This window comes from Bombus vancouverensis, chromosome 6, assembly GCF_051014615.1.
Source record: "Bombus vancouverensis nearcticus chromosome 6, iyBomVanc1_principal, whole genome shotgun sequence".
In the NCBI taxonomy this organism is placed as follows: Eukaryota; Metazoa; Arthropoda; class Insecta; order Hymenoptera; family Apidae; genus Bombus; species Bombus vancouverensis.
In genome coordinates, this window is record NC_134916.1 from 1,552,861 (window position 1) to 1,580,072 (window position 27,212).

The 27,212-nt window shown below is 39.2% G+C and overlaps 1 protein-coding gene across 3 annotated transcripts; it reads left to right on the forward strand.

The window, feature by feature from the left end:
- The first annotated feature begins 4,005 nt into the window (after positions 1-4,005).
- LOC117161305 (uncharacterized) lies at positions 4,006-24,351 on the forward strand. 3 transcript variants are annotated; one of them, XM_033342738.2, is made up of 6 exons: positions 4,006-4,244; positions 19,027-19,267; positions 19,349-19,491; positions 20,484-21,040; positions 21,171-23,015; positions 23,262-24,351. In XM_033342738.2, the coding sequence occupies exons 2-6, from the start codon at positions 19,036-19,038 to the stop codon at positions 23,323-23,325; spliced, it is 2,841 nt and encodes a 946-aa protein (XP_033198629.2). In that variant the 5' UTR covers positions 4,006-4,244; positions 19,027-19,035; the 3' UTR covers positions 23,326-24,351. The 3 variants fall into 3 exon arrangements, with proteins under 3 accessions (XP_033198629.2, XP_033198628.2, XP_033198626.2); XM_033342737.2 differs by lacking the exon at positions 4,006-4,244 and adding an exon at positions 14,998-15,714 and having other exon boundaries at positions 21,171-23,061; XM_033342735.2 differs by lacking the exon at positions 4,006-4,244 and adding an exon at positions 14,999-15,714.
- Positions 24,352-27,212: the final 2,861 nt, after the last annotated feature.

A 27,212-nucleotide genomic window follows, 5' to 3' on the forward strand; every position in this document is an offset into this window, starting at 1 on the left:
ACCTGCTAATTATTGTTTATAAGTCCAAAAATGAATCATCCAACGGACGCTACGTGCTTTACCACCTTACGTGTTCGATGAAAATTTATTAATTTATAATATATATAAATTACGTACATCGATTTTGAGGAATTAATAGAATGATTGAATTGATATAAGTAAAGTAGAGGAGAGTATGAACAACTGTAAATTAGAGTTGATTTGATATTTGGTGGAAGCGCCGCGATAAGTAACCTCACCATGTAACCAAAAGGATTATTTGGAACTAGGATCGTAGTGTATATGTATAAACTTTTAGTTGTAGCTTACAACAGAATAATAACACTTTACCATATACCATATTGTATCGAACTTTACCGATAACGATATACGTTATTGATGCGTAATTTAAGTTTTTTGTTACCTGTGATACCTATAGAAACAACAGTAAATGTGAATTTTTCTTACACAAAGATCTTTCTTTAATTCTTTTCCAATTACAAAATCGAAAATTTATCCACGTTATTTCTATGGGGCATAAAATTGCATCGAGTACAATACTGTAATATACCATCAACTATTTCTACTTGTCCTACTGGACAAATTGTAAAATTTAAATAAATAAATAAAAAAAAAGAAAAAAAACTATTTCTACAAAAACTCAGATCTAAATAAGCAGCTTATAAACTCGACAGCTTCGTAATTAGTAGTGAACCGTAATTAAGTAGATGTTTGAGTTGACCCTTAATACGTGCCATTTCGTTTATGATCGTCCCAACTTAAATATACCTAGCACGTGGGATTTCCGAAAGGTTCAGAGCGGTATAATCTAGGTAGTCTTTTGTACGACGATTTATGAATGAATTGTACTCCCTCCATTACGAACTAGGTATCGAGGTATTCACTAACTTTCCTTCCTTACAGTTATTTCTATTATTTATGGATCCGTTTATTTATTTAGATGTTAACGCTAGGAGAAGTAGAAAGTATCTACGACTTTCGATTTTTGAAAATCTCATCAGTCCTTACGTATGACAAAAGATCTATCGCGTATCAAAATTATGATTGGGAATCTGATTGAATAAATTAAAATAAATTTTATAGCCGGTAATGTCATTGCGAACATTTATCCAATTGTCGGTTTATGCTAATGACAAACAGAGGAAGCATTCCGGCTAACAATAAATTCTGTCATTGTTCTTGTAAATTGAATGATCGGATTCATCTATCATCCTAAGGGTAATTAAGGAAATAAGGAAACTATCATGTCACGAGTATTATAGAACGAAGCCCTACTCTGAATTAAGCGAAGAACGTATCGAATACAATTTTTAATATTGACCTATCTATGTTGATATTTTAATAATATGTTCTTCGAAACAAACTTTTACATTCATACGCATAAATTGAACTACTGTGCATGCATAGAATAATTTATTCTATTTTCGTTATAATCTTATTCAAACTCATTTTACATAGAACCCGCGACTCTTATCAGAAGTGTTTTCTCCTAATTAGAATTGTAACAGGGGATTTCCTGCCTAATTGGGTAATCTTAATTTTAGTTAGCTAAAGGTGTCAGTGTACGTTTTGATCAGATATAAACCGCGAATAAACAGAGCATGACTCATTAAAGCATTTGTCTTTTATCATCAGAGAATAAATTATTCCCTATGTTATCCGATATATTTTAGGTAAAATTATCTCAAAATTGAGATTTTCTGAAATATATACGTACACACAGAGGAAGATGTGTACAATTTCTCTACCTATTATTAATAACAATAATAACATTTGAACGAAATAAATACGTCCAAAGATAGCGGAGTTCTATGCTGATGACCTAAACAGGTCTTGGCAATCTCGTGTTGTTCATACAAGTTACGCAAACTATACGCGTAAAAATCGTCGAAATCGCTTGGATTCTCCGATTCATCATGGCTGACCACATGTGAGAAAGGCGTAGGCATTCGAGTTTCTTAAGCGACGATGTTCGTCCATACTCTATACCCACGCAACTCACGTTAGAACATTTTAGATTAGTGCTCCCAGATAACGCGCGCATGTAGTCAGGGCCGTGTGTAATAAAGGAGAAACTGAACTACCTTTGATCCAAATTTGGACCTTCCTTCGTTCGATCCTCGATATCCGAAAGGTGAACAAGCGTTTGTGTATCACAAATATCGAAAATTTTTCAACAATCACGATTTATATGTAAATCAATTATTTAGTGACGATAGGTAATACGAATATCAGATCGACGTTTCTTTCGCTTGATTCGCGACGATCTTTATGCATGGACATTCTGTAACGTTGACTGAGCTGTTTGTTAAATTATTTCATTGCGATAATAGGATGTTTGGTATTTGGATCACAGCAATACATTATCTTGTTCGATCGCGTTTTTTGGTTCTAAACAAAGTCCAATACAAATGGGAGAATACGTATAACACAGTGATGTACAAATCGTTGGTATATTGCATACGAAACTGATATATATTACAGTTTTTCTTCCTAATAAAAGTAAGAATAGTAAGAATATTCTATATATTTATGAAAAATTTATTTTATTAAAACGGGATTTAAATTATTTTAAGAAATAGATGGTTTATTTCTAACGAGGCACATTTTGAGCCATGTATATTTTTTTCTGTGAACAACTATGCTTCTCTGTGCGGATCTGTATTCGAAAAACTTAAACATCGCAATTTCAAAGAAACGTAACTCGATCGAGAAAGAGAATAACGATAATAAATCAATCCGCAGATGGTTTATATTGGATATTTACGACACATGAGTTTATAACTTGAGAGTATCGGCAGAATAAATGTTAGGATGTTAAAGAGTGTGGCGAACTGAAGTTTCGAGTTTTCGAGCGTTACTGTTATTCGAGACAATTGACGATCGAGGACGAGAATCGCTCGTTTGTCGCTTTTTTTGGCATTTTCGAGCTAGTAGCTGTACGAGGCACGTCGTAGTTTGTATTGTATAAAACATAAAACACGTATGTAGTTAATGAAGTGTTATGTATAATCCAACTCTACAATTTTCTTACCTACGCAGGAATACAGGATGAGCCTATGGTAGGAACTGCATAGAATGCTTTTTGTCGAGCTCAAGGCCTCGGCGAGATGTGAATGAATCTAAAACCTGTTCCCCTCTGCTTCTTCTTACGTGTATTCCACCTTCTTTTAGAGAAGTCAGGCACAGGCAATAAGCTCGTTGAAAGCTGCCTTAGAACCTGGTTGAATCGAGTTTGTTACACGGACTGAAATATAATCTACTTCGCGTGTATTGTCCACCGTGTAATCCTTTTTGTTCTGTCGAAGCTTCCTTTCAATACTACCTACTCGTGAAATGTTGACCGAATCGATGATTCGTGTTACTCGACGATCTCGAGTATCTTGTGAACTCTTGGGTTGAAAATGGGCGTAAAATTTTGTTTATATGTTGCGAAACTATAGCTCGTGCATTATCCAAGAAACTCTCCACACGAAGGAGAAATCATAATAATAACAGATTCCAAACTGCTTTCAATACTTCCCGCAAGTAATTATAGTGATATGGCTGTTATCATTCGTACCGAAAGCGACAACCTATTTGTTCCATTGTGCTGTTTATAGCAGAAGATATTTAAAGTAGAAATAATTACAACTGAAATTAAACCTTTGTCATACCCTAATTATAAGTAAGATCTCTGCAATAACTGCGAGTCACTAAGAAGTCCACCCGAGAGTGAAAGAAGATAGCAGTGTTTGATAAGATCGAAACGGTTCTAGCGCGAAAAAGGAAAAAGAAAAAGAAAAACGGCCAGTCGATGGAGAGTGCGAATGATTTACATACACTTTACACCACCCCTGTTTTCATCGAGTAAAACGCTATTCGCAAATACCTACTACGGACTACGGACCTTCTCAATTCCATCTCTTTACACTCCCCACTCCAGAGCCCACGTGCATCGGTGCGTAGGCAACCCTGGCGTTTCTCGGTGCTGTCGCTCCACTCGCCAGTTTCGACAGAGTCGTGCCGGTGATCGCTTCTATCGACTGATTCGTCAATTCGATACATCAGGAATACGTAGTTCGATATCGCGTGAATCGGCGTCGAAATACCAATCTTCGATCGAGTTCGGATCTCGAAAGTTTCCTTACTTTTTTGTGAAGTTAACAAAGTTTATTTAATCAGTGCTTTACGATATACTCGTGATTCTTGGTTTCGTGTCTTCTTATTATGCATTTCATTTGAGGAGCGTCTTCTAGTCAGAGGTGAGTTTCTCTTATATTTTCTGATACCTTTCCTAGGATTTTTCGTAAATCGTTTAATTCTGATAATTAAGTTTCATTTCAGAAACGTTTGATATTGAACGAAGATTGACATTTGTCGACGGGTTATTTATTTTCTCATTTGTGCGTTATTATAGGATACAGCGTCGATGTATTGGTCTGTTGTAAGATATAATTAGAGAAACGTTTCTTTCTTATTTTTCTTATGTGCTTGTCGGAACTTTTGACTTGGAATTTGTTCGAAGTGCTACTTTGTTGCGGCAACGCTATGTTTTGGGCCATTTACAAACGACTTGGCTCGTGTTCAGAGCAGTTTGTATCGATGTTTACACGAACAGTTCTAAAGTTCGACATTAATTAATGTCTGCCTGGAATTTTTGCCCTCTCGTCCTGTTCGAATATCTCACGTTAAATTAAGAAACTTTTATCTTTGTGGTTAATAGTATCATAAAGTTCTTGTTTCTGTGTGCGAAGAGAGAGCTTTTACAGAGACGCGTTCTAAATATGGATTCTTGTTTAAAGATTTATATAGCAGATTTTCAAGAAGTAATATCCCTAGTTTTGTTCTGTGTTTCGCTTCTAAGAAGAGTTTCGCCTAGTAACCGAAGTTCCTTTGTCAATTCACGACCAATTAACAAAGCACTGGCGAAATGTCTCGCGATTCTCTTTATCTTTGATACTTTCGACGTTACCAAATTTTTTGTTCTTGGAACATATAATAGATATATGGCTGTACAAAAACGCGTCATTTTAATCAAAGAACGATTTCCTTTTATTGGAATTTCAGTTTCGACTAGAAATAGGAATTCTTCGCTTTGCGAATTGTTTACATGGAACTGAATGTCGAGAGACGGTTGGCCTTGAAGACTACAAAATAAAATTTCGAGTTTATTAGCTGATTTACCGCGTATAATTAGCAGGTTAGGTCCCTATAAATCGAATAGACAAGTTGAACCTGCATTCTAAGAAAGTGTAGCAACGATGATCTCTAACTGTTCTTCTGCAAAAAAATACAAATGCGTTTCTATCATTGATAGGTGTTTAAGGGTCGTTGATTTAATTTAATCTAATTTAATTTAATTTAATTTAACATATCCGTGTTAATTATAATCACAGTAACCGACGATAAATCATAGGCGAATTCTTTTCCGTGAAACGAATTCATGGATTCGCGAAATTGGAAACGAACTTGAATTATTTGTCACTCTTCATGACATGTATTCTTATAAATTATCTCGCTGATAATGCTAGTAGCCACTATTTAATCATTTGCAAATCTTTTTACTAGAGAATTAAAATGTAATCTAATTTCGGAAATTTAATAACTAAAGCGATTGAAAAATTTGACGTTAACATTTTTCTGTTTTATTTTCTTTTTAATATTACATGTAGCTAATTTCAAGCAATGAAAATTAATCTTTGAAAGCAGAATCATTTGAATATACATAGATTATTATTACGACGAAAGAAAGATTAGAGAATTTTTACGTGATTCTACTATTTCAAAACAAGTATAGCGACTATTGTATATACATATATAAAACTATTTTGCCAAAACAAGAGCAAAACAGTAGAATTGTACTTAAAGCATAATACTGTTGACACTATATACATTGGTTACACATGGTTTGATAAATATTTTTCAACGTTGCACTGAGCAACCGTTGTAATCACATTGTGTTCCAAAGCACGATGCTACTTGAATCGATAGAATCACTTACAGAATCTGTTTACCTTGAGGTCGCGCATTTCGCAAAAAATATTTTGCTTCGATATTTATATAGCCTAAACAGATTTTCCGAAGAAAAAAATATTTCTTTCTAACAGATACGATAAAAACAGGCGATATAAAGTATATCAGTAGATTATGATATTATGTAATACCATTGTCGTCTTACACAATGAAAAACAGGGATTTTTGTATACCGGTCGAAAGTGACGTTCTTGATTTTTTGGAACGATAGATTATCGTCTAGATCGATTGGATTCAAATGTTAAGCCGGTAAGTCGCTTGCAGCTTGTGCGATGAACAATGAACGGCAATTTGTATGTAGAAAAATGATGAATGAGCGTATAATGGACGGTCTTACAGTTAGACGTAGGGACAGGGAGATTGTTTCTTATGTTGGAAGCGCAAGACGACATTACGTTGGAGAAAATTGTATTGTACGACTGCTGATCCTTATTGTTAGGTTGCCAACTTGGATATCAAACGATAGACGTTCCCTTTGTATGGGCGTTAATGACGATCGCGACCCCTTGTTTCATCCAGTCTTCTTACAATTAAACCCAGCTCAGCGAGTAGCAATCGCGTTCTCCTTTCCATATCTGATTTTTATTGCTCCATGCTTTCAGCTGCTTGTCATATTTATCCTGTTTAGTATGCTCTGTGTTAACGAGCTTCGACCGGATCGAGGAATAACTTTCCCGATGTTAAAGGTTGGGATCTTATAGTCGGTTGAATCATAATTTATGACGATCCAGTAACATTCCTAAACTATTTCCCAAATGGCATGTCTCGAATGTAAAGATTAATATATTCTTTCCTGGAATGTTTCTAAACATAAACGTGTCTATTTCGGGTCTCTGGAGGCCCGAAAGACCGAAGAGATAATTACTGACGCTGGCTCGCTATGCATACCGCAAAGGCGATTTGGGTGTCCCTTGAAACAAAACGAGGATCAATGTCGGCCGTATTGATGCAGGTTATTCTATATCGGCGTCAAAGGGGAGAAAGAACGAACGGTGATTTCGCCAGGCAACCTGAACTCACCTGGGTAGATTTGTCGATCGATGACGTCATCCTCGACGACTCGACGAAACAGCCACTCCTGTATGTACCTACCTGCGGTCGTATACGCGTGTTCAATGCTTGTGAATAAAAAAGGATGAAGCGGACGGTAAAGAAGAGGCACGGCGAAGCTAGCCAATCGGGCAACGAACTCTCTGCTAGCTGATACACCTCTTTCTCTTCATCCTTTCTCACTCTTGTTCTCTCTACAGCCTTGTCTCTTTCTCTTTGTCCTGCTTTCGCTTCGTCGTCACTCCTTCTCGATTCCGCGACTGTTCGCTTCACTCGTTCTTCCTCTCTTTCCATTTCGTCTCGACTCCCTTCTTCGACCTTCTTTGTCCCGATCTAATCTCGTGATCTCCATCTGACCTTCCTCTGGCGGAACCATGAACGTGTGTCATCCGGGCCCTAGATAACAGGGAGCAAATGAGAAGTTATCGCAGGTGCTCCTAGCGTTAATAAAAGGGTAGGGCTGCCACACAGTTGATCTAGGTGTGGTCACGTTTGGTAATGGATCAGGATGGATTTATTCAGATTAAAACGGGGGAGGGGGGTTCTAATTGCACGACACTCGTGAAATGTTTATCGGAGATACTTTACGGTTTTCCAGACGGTGTTGGAAATAGATAGGTACTGTATAGTGATATCGATTAAAGTGGGGTCTGTTCGTTGATTCAAATGATGATTCAAATGATGTAGAAATCGTTACACGCGAAATTCTCGATCAAATTTTCTACATTTATAGATTTATCGGAAACGGATGCAATCCGTAACCGATAAGATGTACCGTAAACTGCCAATTAGAATATTTCTCTTGTACGAACGTGCTAACCCAGTTTTAATAATCGTACAATTGTTATTTCCACGTGTAAAGTATGAACATCTCTGACGAAAGGATTAACGTTATGATACATTAAGTTACGCTCATCAAAAGCTGAAAGATGCGTTAGAAAGTCGCAGAAATTATGAATAACGTTAGCAGTTAGACAATATCGGACGAAATTAAGCAGAATAAAGAGACTTGTAATTACGCGAAGCATCATGCGAGATGCATTTCAAAAATATTTGAGAAACCAGGACCTCCTTTAAGTTTCTTCAGATGCTGTAATACATGTTCTTTATCCGTTGAATCTCGGTCGTGTTTCTCGTATAATTAACGAGTAAACTGATTGTGCAGTTCTATGAACGTTATAATGCGGGCCAGCATTCTAATTATGCGGCTTTTGCAAGTAAACACTGGTGATTTTGTTTCTCCAGCGTGGGCATTATCGTTGTTACGTCGTTACTTTCTGCCCATGCGATTCGCTATACTGCCGTTATTAGTCTCAGACGTTATTTTACGTGAATATTTGGAAAAATTGGAGAGTGATGCATTTTCGTTGTCCGCTGCGTGTTTGTCCTTACAGTACTATTATTTTTTCATATTTCTTCGAGTATTTGTATTTTCATTGTCGTTCTCAAGTCCCGTGAGACGGAAATTTAAATGCTCCTTTAAAAAAAAACTTGTCAAATTGTCAAAAAAAATTAATCTTTAAGTGAATCGATAATTGAAGTCTACAACGTGTATCCCTCGAGTCGTGGCAAACGAAAACGAGAATAAACGCTAAACTCCTTAAAAAAGGCTTCTTGAAACGCGCGATTTTTTACGATTCTTTACGAGTTTAGGCAGATTTTCCGGTAATACTACCGAAACATTACAATACAAAAACCATGTGAACAAAGTGTTAGATTATTTTATCGACTAACTGGCAGAATATAAATTATATTTTTATCGTACCAAACTTTTCATTATACTTGAGAATTCTTGATTGACAAATTTCTAGTCATACAGCGTTCTAAACGCCCTACATCGAGCTATGCTAATAATAGGTAATAATCGCTGTTCAAATTTGAGGTATCACGATCCATCTAGCGAAATTAGTGGCGCATATCGTACGATTCATCGTAAATTCCACGACGAGAGCAGAATTACGATAACCATTCGATCTAATGGATCGATCTATTAAAGAAGTACCACCGTGCCATTTTACATGAAAGCAACGTACCTGAACGGTACGCTGATCGTTTCTCTCCGCCAGCATATTTAATGTGTTTTCTTAATTACACATACACAAAGCGATCATTAGCGCGAAACGGTATAATTATGGGACGACCCTAGGCTAAACTTTATTCCGTAAAGATAGGTAATTGAGTCTATAGCACGTGTCATGCTTATGAGTTGCTTCTCTGCAAATAAATTTATCCGTACGCGTATTGTAACTTTCCTTTCGCAGCCACTTGCCACGGTCTGAATAAACGTTACGAGAAGATACATTGCGCGAGAATTAAGTGAATTAAAATCGTAGAACGTACGTAGCATTGTTACGTAATAATTGAATTTGTTGTTTAATGATAGTGTAACGATATAATGACGATATTAACGTACGTTATACCGGTACAAACGCGTTCGCAGTATTTGCACTTGTTACGTTAATACGTAATAGCTCGTTTGGTTAATTGCGTAAATACGTTATTCCTTTAGGGAGATTTACAGTGCATAGTTAGCAGTTGAGAACTCGCTTCGTTAAAAGCTGAGCACAATGGCACAATGGAAGCTAGGTTAATGATTTCACGTAGGATGTAATTAGTGCGTGGTACTATTGTGACGATGCGTAAATGTAAGGTGGCTGGGCTTCCGTCGTTTATTAAAAATTCTAATCGTGATCAATGGATAGAATTAAATGCCAGAGGCAACCATTTTCTTTGTAAATGCATATATCACTGGCGGATGCATTATCTTGCCGTTTGATATTTCTTATCGGAATAAGATCTCGACGAAAACGTGACCAGACAAGAGAGAGAAAGAGGTAGGGGGTGGGGAGAGAGGGGAGTCTATCGTAGCAGTAATGGTTTAAGTGTAAAAACGGTAACTACGAGGCAAATTCTGACGATGAGTCACCAAAGTTTTATGGAAACACGAGTGCAACGTGTCTGATCGAGTAATAGAATTATTTCCATCGACGATCGACACAATTGCAAAAAAGCTGGAAGCTCTTGAAAAAGGTCTTCAGCCAAGGGCCACCTGACCTCGTATATACCTGCCCCTATGGGAACCTGTCCTTTGGAAGCCCATGGTTAGGGTTTCTAGTGTGTTATGGAACAGATGTCGATTATCCTCCCTCTTTGTCGTTCTTGTGTACACCTCGCGTACGTTGCCTACGATTCTCCCACGCTGAACGTATTGTCTCATCCGTTTTCCCTTTCTTCTTTTTCTTTCTTCTTTTCATTATGTTCTTTCTCCATCGAGCGTTTGCATCGAATCCATTCAGCGTATATGCTGCCGTTAGGTTTGATTTTCAACGAACTGCTTTCAGAATCGTCTGTGCGATGATTGACAATTGTTGTCAGGTTATCGGGCAATAATGTAAATTCGTGTACCGATAACTGGCGTTTAATTGTCACGTGTAGTGGTACCGCCATGCACGATTTCTAATCCCTGTCTCGATAAAATTGACATTTTTTATTTTACGAGATTGAATTTACTTTATTCGTATTTTAAATCATGGAATTTTTATTGCGTTTCCATCTTTCTCTCTTCGTTCTATTACTCAACGCTTCTACGATATGTTTCTCGCAAATTCAATCATCGATTAATTCGAAGACCTACATAATTCGCAGTTCCGATCTGTTCCTGGCGAGGACTTCCGGTTTCGTTGAGGCTCAAGACGAGCTCGTACAACCAGGTACCACCAACATACTCAACAATGAATCGCCAGGTAACGATCTTGCCGCTACGTAATATTTTACATGCATACCTACAAGTTCACACCAGTCGCGTTAATTCTCGTAAGCCGAGCACGTCTCATCTACAATTTCCGCGATTCTCCCACGTTGGAACAAACATTGTTCGTTTTTCGAGTTCTCGGGACAAGGCGAACGCGAAACAACCACATCCTGGTTCGTGAGTTTACATAAATCCATCGCGTTTCGCTTATCCTGAAAACTCTTAGATCTTTGATCTCTCTTCTCTTTTTCGCTTTTGCACTTTCCCTCTTTTTCTCTAGACTTTGTATTCGATATTTCGGTCCAACCCGCTCTCCTCTTGGACGTGTTCGTACACAACGAAAGGAAATACCAGCCGGTTCTTCCACATAAAACCATTCATCCCGTTATCAGAGAATTCGAGTAGAGGACAAGGAGACAAATTTTTATTGCGGTAAACGCGCCGCTAGTTATCTCGATTTGTTCCAATGGTCAATGGTAGCGCTCTGTCCGTCTTGCTACTGCCATGTTCCTCCATTCCTGCCCAATACCTCTTCTTCGTTTAAAATTTGTATGGACTTTGCAAATAAACATTATTCTATAGAAATGGTATACTGTCCATTCGGTGTCTGAATCTTTGCCCTGTTCTTTCGTACGGCAACCAGTGAAAACATGATTTCATGTTCAAGATTTGTACCAGTTGTATGACAGGAGTTTTATAAGAAATCGAGCAATCAAGTAAGATGTGTTCTGATACGGACGTGATATATGTACATCGTTTTTCGTATGTTTTTCGTATGGTCAGGGATGGAAACTTATTAACTTTATGGAGTCGAATCTTGTATATGAAATAATTTGCAGATAAGATTGGTCTTATTAGAGATTGTTTATTAATAGATAAGTCGTCAAGCTATAAACATTTGGAAAAAATATTTTAACTAGCTCCATTTTCTATCGAATTTACCTTCTCGATTAATACTACCGTCTCATGGAAATACTCGATCTTTTTCCTCGTATCCTCCGTAAATATCTCGACGAGATAACCGTCGCAGTAAGTTAAAAGTTAAACGCAAGGACAGCCTGTGTCTTCTAGATCGTGACACGATTCTCATCGGGGCGAATGATCGCATTAGATTTGGTTCGTTTAAGACGGAATGTAGGCCTGTTGATGAAAATTCCCAGCGATCGAGAATGCTGGCTTGTTTGGTACACATTTACGTTGCTTTAAAAAAAGGACACCACGTCGCGTCGCGTTCCTGGAACACGTTTGCCAGCGTTCATTCAACGCCTCGTACTTCGCTTGGAATGGGCTGAAGTAAAAAGTTGTAATTATCACTGACTACTCTGAACGATTGCACAAACATTCTGTTGCCATCGTGCTGGCTACTAACGAGGTACGTCCACCGGGTGTTCGATTTCTGTGAAACTTGGCATGCCTGTGAAATAAGAGGAATATAAGAAACGCGTACTTATACGAGTTCTTCTTCAGCAAATACTGCGATTGAATACAGGAGAAGTGGAATATGTAGTAGTTTGAAGACTTGTATTACTATCATTGCTTAAAATTTATCGAAGATAGCGTTGCTTGGATTGGCTGGTATGCAGAAATATGCACTGTATATGGAAAGTGAGGTTGAATATCTTGGAATATTTCCGATATCTAGGAATTTCTAAGCGAGATTCTCTGTATGGAAGCGATCGAAGAAACTATAATGTCAAAGCGATTCGAAATAAAAATATCTTATTTTTAACCACGGCAGATGTTTGTTAAACCTTTATTATTTCAATTTTATCATATTTCATATTCGGTTAACTCTATCGATTGTATCGATCTAAAAACATCCTGCGATAACCCATATTTATCGAGCCTTAGATCCTCGTGAACATTCCAATCCGACATTCCGAAACATTTTCGTCCGCCGATTAAATTAAAAACGAAGAACGTAGTCCCCAATCTGGTACGATTCTTGGATCGGCAAATCCGCTTTCTACGCGAGTCGATTCGCTGTGGGCTATGGCAGTTCTTTCGAAAAAAAGACCAGTCGAGGACAAGCGGTCGATGTTCGAAATCATGAATCTGTGTCAGACGACGAGTGTGTTCGAGGACGCCCGAAATCTCATAGTTTTACTTTCTACGGTCCAAGTAAACGAAAAAATAGTGCACAAACAAAAGATTAAAACCAAGAAAGGAAGACGACGGCGACCGAAATACCGTGGCACCGATTTCGTTCGGCTGGTTGTCTCATGGATAACGACGAATCATCGAATCGAATATCGATTTATCCTTTAGCTTATACATGGTGGATGCAGTAACCGTGTGTTAACATCGGATGGTATATCGAGTAATAAAATGGAACCGGTTCTTCGAATTCGCAAAAGGAAAGATGTGTTTTCTGGACTCGTCATCGTCCACGCAGAGATGCTCATTTTTGCGGCAAATATAGAAGAGAAGATCGCTGAATTATGCTTGTGTTAAAATTACAAAGAATTAGAAATTAAACTAGGATTATGTTATGAATTATGAATTATGTATCGCACAGCGAGAAACGTTATATATCACGTCGAAAAAATGAATTTTGGTAAATAATATTGAAGTTTACGAGAGTTGTTAACGAATTGAAGCTGTATGGGGAAAGTGATGGGGAAAAAGAGTATCGAGTGAAAGTTGCCGGGTTAAAAGTGTTGAAACGTTGCTCCCTAATGACGCGAAACATAATTTTTGGAAACTTTTACTTGGCTAAAGTTTACTCGAAAGCTTAGTACTTCGACTTGGAATAATTTCCTCGAGTCCTATTGCAAACGGTGATTACATTTTAAAACAAAATAGACAATGGGCTCTAACGAAGGACGGCAGTCGTATTTTAAACCAAGTTATGCACGTTCATCATCAATTGCAGCGACCATTCATATTCTCACGTATTGCAAGCTGTGAAAGTTAATCAAATGACGGAGCTATTTTCGTCTTACCTTCGGTAAATAATGATTTACATACTTTCAATTTCTTTCATACTGTGATACCTGACAATAAAAAATTGTTGAAATCTTGAATTCAGATAACGATCGACCAAACCTTAAATTTGCTCTTGCCTCTATCTGATAAAAAAGAAGACATTATTGAAGTTATTCGATATTTCCAAAGTTTCATTTATTACGTGGAAAGTACAATAATACGTAGTCTGTAAAATAGAATAGTCGTCAACGCTAAGAAACGAATCAGTGGCTGGCTAGTAATGGGACATCTTAGGACTGGGCTGTACGTTTCGCGAATAAACGACTATCGCGATCTTCTCGCGTGATTTTTTCTCTGGGCGCCTGTCGAAGATCAGAGACCCAATCACCCACATTTTATGCTCAACTTACTTTCGCTGGTTTTAATAGCGCAGCTCCACAGCAGCATGCAAATGCATACAGCAATACGCATGCTGCTTTTAACCTCTTGCACCTCCGTTTGTAGCCAAAGGATGCAAGGCTAACCACGTATCCGAGCGGATGTAACGCGTAAAAATATTGCCGCTATCACACCGCTCGATGAGTTTTCGTGTTTGACCCCTGCTTCAGCCATGATGCACCAATGACTTCCCTCGGCGAACACAAATTTATGGACGAACTTGAGAAAAATTCTATTTATTTGCGCGTACATCTTTAATTTTATAACGTCGATGTATCGTTATTACGTTCTTAGTTACAAAAATTCCTTATAAAATTACGATGTTTCATGAATTTTCCCAAAGATATGCTTACGATGTTACTCGTTCTTGTTTCAAACACGCAATTCGATTAAAACCGATATTTGAGTAATTCGCTATAAAGTAGAGAACTAAATCGTAATCGTTAATTTTACCGGATCGTCTCAACGTCTCGTTAGTTAATAACTATCTGGAGACTCGGGCTGGAACATGGAACTTGTGCAACCGTGCCATACGTCGTATTTCATATTTTACAGCGTATAGCTAGCCTGTGCAGACACGCGGCCATAGCGTTCTACTCCAGGCAGATTTTTCGCACGGGCTGCCAGCGTGTACGTACGCACGCGGCTGCTTCGAAGGCATGTCCAAAGCACGTTTAAACGTCGACTGGAATAAAGTCCGGTATGCACCCGGCTGTAACTGTAATGCATCTCGCGTCACCTATGATCTCGCACCGTTATGTTACCTTGAAATAGGTGAGTAGCCAGTTGGTGGCTGTGGCTCGGCCCGTAAACCCGACCTGCAAATTCGAACCGCAAACTTCGCTCACTGTTTGATAAACGACAGATATTCGTTCTTGAAAGCGGACCGATGCTTACATATACGTTCCGTGGGAAGCGGAAAAAAGCTAGAACAGGCGGAAAAAACGAGAGCGTGGAAGAGAGACGAACGCGCGACGGGAAGCTGGCTCGACAGGAAGCGGCCGTTTCCGGTGTTCGGGACGACATCCTGATGATGAATCTATTTCCGAAAGAGAAACAGGCGGGGGCGAGGCTCGTGGCTGACTGGTGGGGGTGTGGAATCGAGTTTTCGGTGCACGATCGTATGAATGAAAAGTCGAGTCGAAGAGGAAACCAATCAGCTGGTGCATCGTGTCTGGTTTCGTTCTACCTCGCTGGCTTTTCTCAAAACGGCGCGTGGGTGCCGTTTTTCTTTCTTTGTAACTCGACGAGTTTTAATCGGTGGCTCTAGCCAGTCGCGTTACGCGTTGCTGTGTTTCCATGAAATCGCGACGATCGAACGGGTTTATGAGAACGATCTTGTTGTTCGTCGTTAGTTCGATACGCTCTGTTGTGATTCTCCGCGAAAAGTTGCACAGAGGATGGGTCGGTATTTTGGTTTCGGACGCTGTAGCGCGAGAGAAGGCTGGAGAGAAGGGAGAAGGATGGAGAAACGTGGAAGCAGCTTTGACGTCGCTCGTAGGATTTGGGCAAAGGGACGGATTAAAACGAAGGTGATATCTCTTGATTTGTCTAGTTGTGATGGTGTGGATTAGAAAGACGCTTGTGATGCTTTTGACGTGTTACACCTAGGGAGGACTCGAACTGCTAGGAATTGTTATTTCATATAGACGTTTACGTTTATATCGTGGCATTTTTAGTGTGATCATTAAAAGTTGCGCTAAATATATGAGCTATGTACATATAACTACAAGCATTATCTGAATTTTTTGTGAAAATCAAGATTCGTGTTGAAACGCCCGTATCGAATGGACTGGTAGATTTGCCGCAATCAAAGGCCTCGGTATTCTATGTTTTATATTATAAGTATAATGTTCGTTTCAAAAAAGGCTATTAGACGCCTTAATTCGACTCGAGGAAGCGCAAGAAGATTTATAACTCGCGGACAAAAAATGGTAATTACCTTTGCAATCTGAAACGTCTGTCTCGACCGTAAGGTAATGATATGTTTGAAAAGCGATATATAACTCGAATATAGTCTGGCGAAAGTCGAGAGAAATTTTATTAATACTTGTTGATATTGTTTATCGTTCGATTAAAAAATGCGCTAATCTCGTCCGTATCGTGGCTCCGAGCACTCGTACTCGCGGAGAAAGCTCGAGTTAATTTTTAATTTTGTAACATAGGCATGGAAAGTTACAGAACACCCTGAGGTATAAATTAACTAGGCGTAACGTCAAGTAGAAATGCGCGGTACTCGTTGGAATTATCAGCAGTTGGGACATGAACTGAACTAGACTGACTGTAAATAACCGGTAATGATAACGTAAAAAGACTTCATTACGTTTTCACTAGCAGTTGATGTAGCAGTGGTTGATATGAAAATGATAAATTCTCACTTTAAGAAAAGGTAACGCGTAATATTCGAACAGGTACAGATCTGATTTGGTTTGCAACTATAATTGGTTGACTCTATTTGACGCGAATCGTTGAACGACTTCGTTAACAGTCGTAATTGCGACCGGATGCGTGCAACGTCTCGAACGTGGCGCGTGCGTGTGCGCTTCGTCTAGGAAAAATGCGCGCCACTTCGTCGCGACATGTGCTCTATGTGATATACACTTATACGGCCGGCCGGGACACGTGGGCAACGCTACATGCGCTTTTTTCCCTGTCTCCACACCCTGTTCCCTCTTCTCCAATCCTAGAACATTGTGCCGGTGCTGCCTACATAACGGGTGATACTTATCGAATCAGAATAAATTGGCGAAAGAAATTGAGCAGCGTTTTGAACATTTTTCCTTGAGATTTGATCGTAAAGGATAATTTTGATTCGGAGCGTTAGATTCGAACGCAATTCATATGGGCGATATTTTTAGACGATGTGCAAAACAAATCGAAACAGTTCACCGATCGCTTTAATGACCCATAAATTCGTAAATTGCGTTGCTTCGTACGGTGACATAAATAATACGCTTTTTTCTGTTTTATTTTTGTCGATTATTTGTTTGTTGATTTTTTGGATCAGTGAAAATTTATGTTTAATACCTTGTGCTTAATACCTCTAGCAGCCTCATAAACTACAAGAAGCTCTTTCATCTCAATGTTACTAATATACATTAACGTCGCGGTTTTCAGTGGTCGTATTAATTCTCGTCGGTTATGATTAATAGAAATAATCATGGTAAAGTATCTTCTGAGTATATCGTGGTACGTGGTTTAAATGTATATTGGTAATATTCTTAATATTCAATACTAACCTTTCACTTTGGACTAAGCGTGGGTTCTTGATTAATTGCGTATAGAATATTTCTATCGAGCCTGATATTTTGTTGAATACTCCATTTCGCATCCAGATATACAAGTTCCGATCGAGTGACACGTAAAAGCCAGCACGACGCGATTCCTTGTGGAAAAAAAATACAGAATCAAACTTTTTCTTTTCTCGGCAGAGTTTTCTAAAAAACCGAAATTGAAAGTTTATCAACTATGCTTGAACGTGGCTAATTCTGGACAGGGTGGGCAGTAAATAATCGACAGGAGGTTATTCTACGAATGAAAATAAATAAAATAAGAAAATGTAGAATGACATTTTTCCGTTTAGGAAAATTCATTTTCAAGGAAATCGAAATTTTATTTTCAAGAAAATAGAGTTTGAACATGTTTAGTTAAGAATCGGGCTAGTACACGTGTATGATAAATTTTCAATTCTCTAATTTTTTCTCGGAAGCAAAGCATCCTGTGAAAAAATTGCATTCTACATTCGACTTACTTTCATACGTAGAATGATCTCTCGACGATTTAAGTAATCGACTAGTCGAGGTGTAAGTAGTCCCGTCCAGTTTAGAATTAACCATGTTCAAGTATACTTGGTAAATCTTCAAACTCGGTTTCCTCGAAAACTAAGCCGAGGATGAAAAGTTTGATTTTATATCCTTTTTATTTTTCTACAAAGAATCGCGTCGTGCCGGCTTTTACATGTTTGTTTTTGACTGATTTTATATTTTCACTCTTTGGCCTGTATGATGATCGGATAAAAGCGAGGAAGTTATTTATCTCAGTCATATAGGTTTAACCGGAGCCGGTTGAGGTAATTAATCGTAAAAAAGAGAAACGCGGTCGCGATCATTGGACGCGTGGTGGAATATCGAAGAAAACGGATCGAGATACGAGGAGAGATCGCGGCATGAAATGACGAAGGGCGTCGGTTATTATTAATCGTTGTTCGTAAGAGAGACATCGAGGAGGAAGTGGTGCATGAACGCGATCGTTGCTGGAACTTGAGAGAGGGCCGTGGGCAAAGCGATCGCTCGTTTTTGAGACGCTCGATATGGGTGGATGTAACTCGAAGCTGGGAACGGGTAACGTACTTTCGACCGTAGCCGTTAAGGCGTAGAAGCGTGGTAGCGATAAAGTTGGCGTGAGTAGGAGAGAGACTTGTTTTTCGTTCGCAGACCGATACCTATAGGAAACGTTGCTAAACGTTCCTGGAATGCTGGGAAAATGATCGTTCGATGATCCGAACTTTTACTAAACTTTATGCGTCTCTTTGTTCATTGTGATTCGAGTGTTGGTACAATGTCTTCTTCCGTTCCTTCTTCTATATTTTTTTTTAACTTCTAAATTCTAGAGTATTAATACAAATGTATTTATATTAATATTTATTAATTAGTACTTTTTATATATAATATTAATTATTTATAAAGGCACATGAAAGTTACGTTTGGTTGTTAATAACGATATATCGTTTATCGATAAAAGGGCAGCAGTTGCAAGTCATGAATATCTTACAAGAGGAAACTTATTCGGTTGCAGTCAGTCGTATCTATTCGCTTATGTAATCTCGATATCACCACTTTTTTCAGGCTATCACGATGCGTCTGTTCAAACGACAGTCTGATACCAGCCCACAGCTAGTTTCGGCTACTCCATTATCTCAGGATGGAACAGCGCCTTTGACAGTGGCAGAGGAAAATTTCGGTGGAAGTAGTAAAAAACTGCACAAGGAAAACGATGGATTAGGTCGGATGTCCATGAAGGAAGACGATAGCGAATCACCGTTCTTGAAACCGTCGTCGACGGAATCTTGCGCTCCGAATCGAAAAGGTACCGACTAAATACAGTAGTAAAACCGTAGGGTACGACGTAGAATGAGAATTAACGTATCGAATCTGGTTTACGTCACAGGAATTTCGACATGGGGCAAAAAAGTAGGTCGAAGATGGGATCAGTTAAAGAGATCGGACAGCTCCGAATTGCTTTCGGTTTCAGGCCGACGGAGACGATGGAGCCCGAATCGAAAAGGCGGTGTAACAGACGAGAAAGAAAACGTAAATATGCTACCTTCGTTCGTTTAACTAAATAACTTAATAACTAAGCTGATTCAGACATTGCCACTACGGTAGGTAAGTAGCAAGCAATTTAATATATTGCAGTTTTTGAACACTGAAATTTAGTCAAGTAGCTTAGTGAAACGATCAGTTAAGCCGATCCAAATGTTTAGATTTTTTGGTCAAGTAAGCCGCAATTGGTCGCAGTCTAAATTTACATTTTTTAATGCTAGGGAGTTTGGTAATTATACTGGTTTATAGGCACAAACTGTTTTTCAAACAATCTCGGATATTTTTTTAAATCAGCTAAGTAGAACAATTTTTTTGGAAGGGTTGAAGAAAATAAGTAAAATTATTAAATTTTGGGTTTCTATCAAATATTAATAAGCAAATATATGTGCGATATTATGGCAGAATATTTTTCCATCATTATAGTATTAATTATTTGACATTAGTTGTGTATTGTTTAATTGTTGGAGTTTAAAAAGTTTAAACAATATGTTTTTAATAATGTTCCTATAGTTATATTAATAAAATCATTATAATCATATTTTCGCCTATATTCTCTTCTTTTCTCCTACTTGACCAGAAAATCTAAAAATTTGGATCTACTCGATTAAACCCTTTTATTACATTACTGGACGTGCCTTAAACGTTTAGTAGCTTACCTTTTGCTGCCGCCGCAGCGGCGGAGTGTCCATGAGGATTTCTCTACGTACAAAAAAAAAGAAAAAAAAGTAAGTTGCTTACTTGTTACTTACCACTTGACTGGCCATGTCTGAATCTTTTGAGTATCTTCTTTTTAACCATGTATCGTATTATACATAAGCAAATTTTTATCACATAGTTGTATTGTTGTATCTTTTACATTAAAATCTTTTAAGTAGCTGGAGAAAATATGGATAAAAATTATATACAGAGTCACGTGTTTATTCGCATCTTCTTCCGATCTAATGCTAAATATCTGATTTGATGGAAATCGTGATTTCCAGGGTATCAGTGGTTCATTTGAATTACCAAAGCCAAAGAGAATTTCCAGAGTGGAGTCGTTACGAAATTTGTTCAAAAGCAGCGAGCGAGGTAGCGGCTTCTTGAACAGCGACGTGTCAGCTAAAAATGTGACGATACAAGAGGAGGATGTTACCTGCATCAGTCATTATCCGATGGAAAAGGCTTTGAGCGAGGGTGCCATAAAGAATGTCTCCTTTCGTGGGAGCTTGAACGATTGTCGATTAGATCGCGAAACGATACTTCGCGAGAAAAAGAAGCAGCTCAGTCGCAGCATCCAGAACCTCCAGGAGCAACATCGAGTTTTAGATTATATTTTGAAGAACCAGGATATGCTTAAGACTCAAGAGGGAACGACTTTCGCGAGAGAAACGTTGGAAAAAGTCAGAAGTACGAGTCCTAACCGACGAACGAGTCAGACTACGACGGATGATGGCAAGAGCAGTGTTTCCACGCAAACCGCGAGACCTTTCAATAACCATCTTAGCAATATTAAGAGGAATCTGTTCAACGTTCGCGCAAGTGGCAGTGATTGTGACAGGTGAGTGGGATTACATTTAAACATACCTATTTAAGCATACTAAGAAGCTACTTTTACTTTGGTACTTGGTACGCTTAGCTGTGCAGTCTTACATTTCTCGAGACCACTTCTTTTAAGTTTCTTCTTTCAGTTTCAGAGCCGCCAATCACAAATCTTACTCAGCGACTGGCCTGGAGGAGCTGATGAGCAATTTGCGATTAGGATGTGACGAAAGTGGTTACGATTCCGACAGCACGCGAGCTGGCGCCGATTCTCCAGACAGTGAGAACTCCGTTCCACCGATGTTAAAACTCCGTAGTTTCTCCATAACATCGGACGATTACCATGGCATCGATCTATCGTTACCAGTCAGCACACCGATAAAACAAGAAATGACAACGGGAACGGAAGAAAACGAATCCAGTCCTTCTTGCCTTGAGGATACCGTCATCATGAACAAAAGTTTATTAAGCAAATCGGTAACGACGAACATAACCACAGTAGCTTCAGATGGAGACAGCACGGACAGTTGCGATGAGGATACTTTCATAGGATTTACGGAATATTCTGCGAACTGTACAGTCGGACAAACAAAATCTAGCACCGTGGCATCTACGTCAGAAAGATGCGACGGTGGAACGTCGAAAGTATCTTTGAGTGGAGATTTCAAAGATAAAAGAACATCCTCGACCATACCTATGAGCAACGAACTGTCTAAGATACCGGAGAGAAAGTTGTTCGCAAACCCGGAACAAACACTGCAATTGTCGCAAGCGGTGAGGGTGCACAATTTACAAAAGTCCCAGATACCGTTAAAGTCTCGGAAGCACATCGACTCCAGCGTCTTAAGTTTGTTGGATAACGCGGCATCTCCGTGCAAGGATAGTCCACCAGCGACGAAAATTTGCGCGACACTTGTCAATAGCCCCCTGCAGTACTATAGTCCAAAGAGATCGCGGTCAAACATGGGACCGGATGATCCCGAGGTTGTCCATTGTAGAAACAAAATAAAAAAATCCGAACAAATAACTAAAGTCGATCATGCAACGTCAATTCCACCAACACCAGCGAAGACCTTGGTCCGTCGAGAGCTAAAGACTATGAAATTGTTCGTGGAGAAATCTGGGAACCTTGGCATTTCCGTAGAAAGGAAAGAAGCTGTTAGACCTTTCTATGTGATTTCAAAGATGGACGTAAATGGAGTGGCAGCTAAATCGAAGCAATTTCGAATCGGTGACGAGATCGTTCGGGTTTGTGGACGTAGGCTGCGTGGGATGTCGATCCTCGAAGCTAGAAGCGCGTTAAAAACATGTTCGGGAACCGTGGAATTGCAGATAGCCAGAGAACCGGCTTTCGCTTTCGGTGAAGAGCTAGGTGACACGTGGGGCGACACTCTTGTACGCACTCGAAGCGACTCCGAGGTGTGGATGCTGAAACAAGAAAAAATGAATGAAAAAATGAAAGTTGATGTTTCCGATTCCATAAATGTACGGCAAGAAACCCCTTCTCAGTGTAAAATAACCGGTGCTCTGACGAAGGATGGTACGAACTTATCCGCGAGTTCTATGGAACGAACGAAAAGCGAAAGTGAAGCAATTGTGAGAAAAGAACCTAGCGAAAAGATGACTGGCATGAGAAAATTTCAGGTAGTGCGAAAGCGAGCTGTCATTCCGGTTTCCTGTTCCCGTAGGGCGACTAGTTTGTCCATGAATTTGTTGACCATCACCTTGGAAAAGGGTGCTCCGAAGAAATTAGGCTTTTCTATAGTAGGTGGATCTGATAGTAACAAAGGATCTATGGGTATCTTCGTGAAGGATATCATGGCTGGTGGCCAGGCAGCCGAAGAAGGAACTCTGAAAATCGGAGACGAGATTTTAGCGATCAATGGAATATCGATGGACGGATTGACGCATGCGAAAGCGTTGCAAAGCTTCAAGGCTGCCAAAGCTGGGAAAATGATTCTTCACGTGGGTCGTAGAGACCCCACGCACAAACGGTCGGGTTTGAAACTATAGAGAGAATTTGGGTGTATATAACTCTGGGTTAGTTTCGGTGCTTTGCTTCTTTAATCAACTATCTATCGCTACTGCTTTCTACTTACGTAACAGATCTTTGTCTTTTGGCATTTTTAACTAATAACAAATATAATTCACCTTTAAATTTAGTACCGAATTTAAAATTAACTTCTCCGAACCTTTATTTTATATTTCGATATATTAACCAAAAGCTACTTATATTACAGATACATCATTCAGTCGAAGTCGTACGATTGCCTGGATAGGCTAACGGAAACTGGAGACGAATAAGGAATTCGAAAAATCGATCACGGACAATCATCAAAATCACATTATATCTCATTTTTTTAAATGAAATCCATCGAAGATTGAAGTATTACTATCTTTTCTCGTTTTTGCAAGTAAAAAGACGATGTATATATTTCATGTACGATAAAGCACGTTCTTACGATTCCTCGCCATTGTAATATAGATTAGTAACTGTCACATTTCATTTTCGACGAGTTTGATATAAACAATCGATGTATTTTCTTTTAACGAAAATTTACATACCAGTGATCGATTTGTAATCAACATGGCAATTCTCTTCTCATGTATTCGTTATTCTTATGCAAATGAACTCGTTTTCTTAAGATGATTATTGTGATATTGGTTGACTATTACTAACTTTTGTTTTAGTCTAACGAGATTCATTAATTTTTTTTATTTGACAAACAATTGATTTATAAACGTTGTTTCTACTATGATAAGTCTACGTAAATTATTTAAACAATCAAATTCGTTGCAATATACAGTAAGTTAAGTAGTAAAGTGAAGAGTAAGAAACGTACGCGTTGATCTTTGTTATCGGTTCGTGTCAAAATTATAGTTCGGAATTATACTCGACTTTTATAAAAAAAAATTGATCCATTTAAATGCGCCTTCGTTTATGATATCACAATCATGAAGATCAATGATGATTATAACTATAACTGTAACAGATCACTATACATAGTCATATCCTGTTAGATATAGTACGCTAACACTTCGGATCATGGCTGTTCAATTTATTTGTCAGTGTAGCGCGGATTCACCTATGTTTTGTTTAAAAAACACATGTTTGTTTAATACGAGCTATACGCAAGTTCGAGTGGAGATTTATTTACTGGGATGAGTACTCATCATTTACTTACTACTCAATTATGTCGTAAGCGTAGTATTTAGTTGGTTAATAATGTTAAGCTACTGACTGACATCTAGAATGTCTACCTGAGAAAAATGCTGTGATATTCATTGTAGTCGTATTAGCTGCTATCGTACAAACTGTATTTAAAATAAATCTGGTTTTGTTGATAAATGAATGTACACAGTTAATTCACTTTCTCCGTTCTATAATCTTTTGACTAACATCTAGCTTTAAGTGATTTCTTTATTAAGGACGTAAAATGAATAATTAATGTAGAAGTGCCGTACAATTGTCTTGATTTTTGTATTAATTGGATACAAAAGTTCTATCTTACAATGACGAAAATTCTAAGGAATTTATAAAGTTCGCATATATTGTAAGAAAGACTACATAGATACGTATAACATCACATGCGATTAAATTTTTGCACAAACCACCTACATATTACGAGCACAAAAAGAATAAACGCTTTTACAGTTACAAACGTAAAAACCTTATATAGTAAATTCTGTTCTGATCTCAACAATAATAATGCATATTTTATATTTTATATCATCTATAATTGCATTACAAATACGCTGGTATATAAAGAATAATTCTAACTGGAAGCGACCTTAGGATAAATAGAAAGAGGAAGAATCTGCAATTATTTTTACTAAATAACAGCAAAGTAACGGTATAATCATTCTGATGGAAAAAGGTAACTAGGTCGAGGATCTCAACCAAATTAGTTGAACCAGGATAGCTAAGTCGAGATTTTGGTGTAGGATAACTAGTCTAAGAGACTGGAGGTAGATAACGTGGGCCAGGGCGTGGTATTACGTGATAACTACGTGGAGGAGCGGATGCAGAATAACTGGGTCTAGAGATGGGAGAATAGTTATACTTTGAAGTCGGAGTAGAAGCTGGTGCAGGATAACTCGGTAGAGGAGCTGGGGCAGGATAACTGGGTGGAGAAGCAGGGGCAGGATAGCTAGATGGAGGAGTTGGCGTAGGATAACTGGGCGGAGGAGCAGGAGCTGGATAGCTAGGTGGAGGAGCTGGAGCAGGATAACTGAATGGAGGAGCAGGAGCAGGATAGCTAGGTGGAGGAGCTGGGGCAGGATAGCTGGCGGGAGGAGCTGGCGTAGGATAATTGTATTCAATAGTCGTGGGACGCGCTGTCGAGTAGTCATATGTCGGACTAGAAGCCGAAGAACTTGCAAACGATGCTGCGTTAGATGCTCCGTAATTATTCACCGTTGGTCCGACTGGTCCAATTATTTTAACCGCATTGGACGACATTGCAGATGCGGTGCTTGATGCGTAAGTGACGGGTGCTTGAGAAAGCTGTTGGATTTCCTGACCATATGGTGGTAGATAAGTTGGCGCTGGTGTAGAAACTCGTATTGACGGAGGTGATGTTGAAACAGGCAAGTAGGTTGGCGACACTGGTGGAGGCAGAGGAGGCGGAGGTGGTGACGGCGGTGGTGGCCGTGACGGTGGCGACGGCGGTAAGTAAGTAGGTGTTGGAGGCAGTGGTGGTGGTGGAGGCGGTGGTGGTGGAGGCGGTGGTGATGGAGGCGGTGGTGGAGGCGGTGGTGATGGCGGCAAATAAGCAGGTGTTGGAGGAGGCGGTGGTGGTGGAGGTGGAGGTGGCGGTGGCGGTGGCGGTGGCGGTGGCGGTGGAGGTGGCGGTGGTGGTGGAGGTGGCGGTGGTGATGGCGGCAAATAAGTAGGTGTTGGAGGAGGCGGTGGAGGTGGAGGTGGCGGTGGTGGTGGAGGTGGCGGTGGTCGTGGTGGCGGAGGCGGAGGCGGAGGCTGCGGTGGTGGTAAATAAGTAGGTGTTGGAGAAGGACGAGGGGGAGATGGTGGAGGTGGAGGAGGCGGAGGAGGTGCTGGTGGTGGAGGATATGAGTAACGCGGCTGTGCAGGGGCTGGCGCGGGATAAGAATATGGTGGCCTAGAAGATGGTGGCAATGGGGTGGAATAGGGATAACTTGGCGGTGAAGGAGGTGGTGCCGGTTGGCCGTAATTAGGTGCAGGCAAGGTAAATGGTACCGTGGGAATGTTGTAAGTATATCCGGCTTGCCGAGCCGTCCGTAGACCCTCTCCGGCGGCGCAGTTGATCGACAGCACTATCCTCAACTGCGTATGTGGACAATTAGTAAATATTTAAACACAGAGTGATACTTATTGAGTTGTTTTCAAGAAACTACGTACCCATTTTAATGCCCGCATAATCAACTCGCGTATAGCAGGAATACAAAAGTGTCAACGCCTTTTATACGTACATCTCCCATTGTTGTTTAGCGAAACCGCGTTATTTCATAAGATTTCATAAAATATACTCGCGAGCTAACCATTAAATTATTCGTGTCCTAATCGCACCGAGGACTATTACATGCAAGATGATTATATCCCTCGAGCAGGGTGTTTTTGTAACATGCTGTTCCTCTTTTCATATTCAATGTTCTCGTTGTGTAAGAACAATGAGAGAAGGAACGCTAAATTGTTGCAGTTTGAAGCGCATAATTTACTAGCAATACCTAAGGATACTTGTTTATCTAATTCGTCACAGTGTCGTCATAGTCACGTGGTTCTGAAAGAATTTTATATAAAACTATCAGGGCTAAAAGTACGCCCGGCATTTCAAAGAAACGTTTAAATTATTTTCTATGTTAGTATCGTATATTAAAATTTAAGGGGTACGTTTTCGTGGTTTATTTTCCTAGGTTACGTTGCCTTCCATGGATATTTTTCTTTATCCGAAAAGTGTCTTTCTTTTACAGATATGTCTTTTACAACGCTTCTGTATATAAACATGAAATCTAATCTGTCGAACGTTGTGATATTTATCTTGATAAAGCAAAATGGATCATACGTAATTCGATAAAATAGTATAAAACGGAAAATGTGTATCCATTATTTCCTTACAGAACGAAAGAAACTTTTCGGACGGCCTATTAGTTTATTGATTGTTCAATGAACTATTATAATTATACGTTACAAAAATTGCTTTTCGTAGAAAATA

Bases quoted from the DNA above. Each gene is read 5' to 3' on its own strand.
- LOC117161305 (XM_033342735.2), top strand. From the start codon at position 15,583: ATGGGTCGGTATTTTGGTTTCGGACGCTGTAGCGCGAGAGAAGGCTGG. The intron at 15,715-19,026 runs GTGATATCTCTT...CACTTTTTTCAG, and splicing joins AGGGACGGATTAAAACGAAG to GCTATCACGATGCGTCTGTT. The intron at 19,268-19,348 runs GTACCGACTAAA...TTTACGTCACAG, and splicing joins TTGCGCTCCGAATCGAAAAG to GAATTTCGACATGGGGCAAA.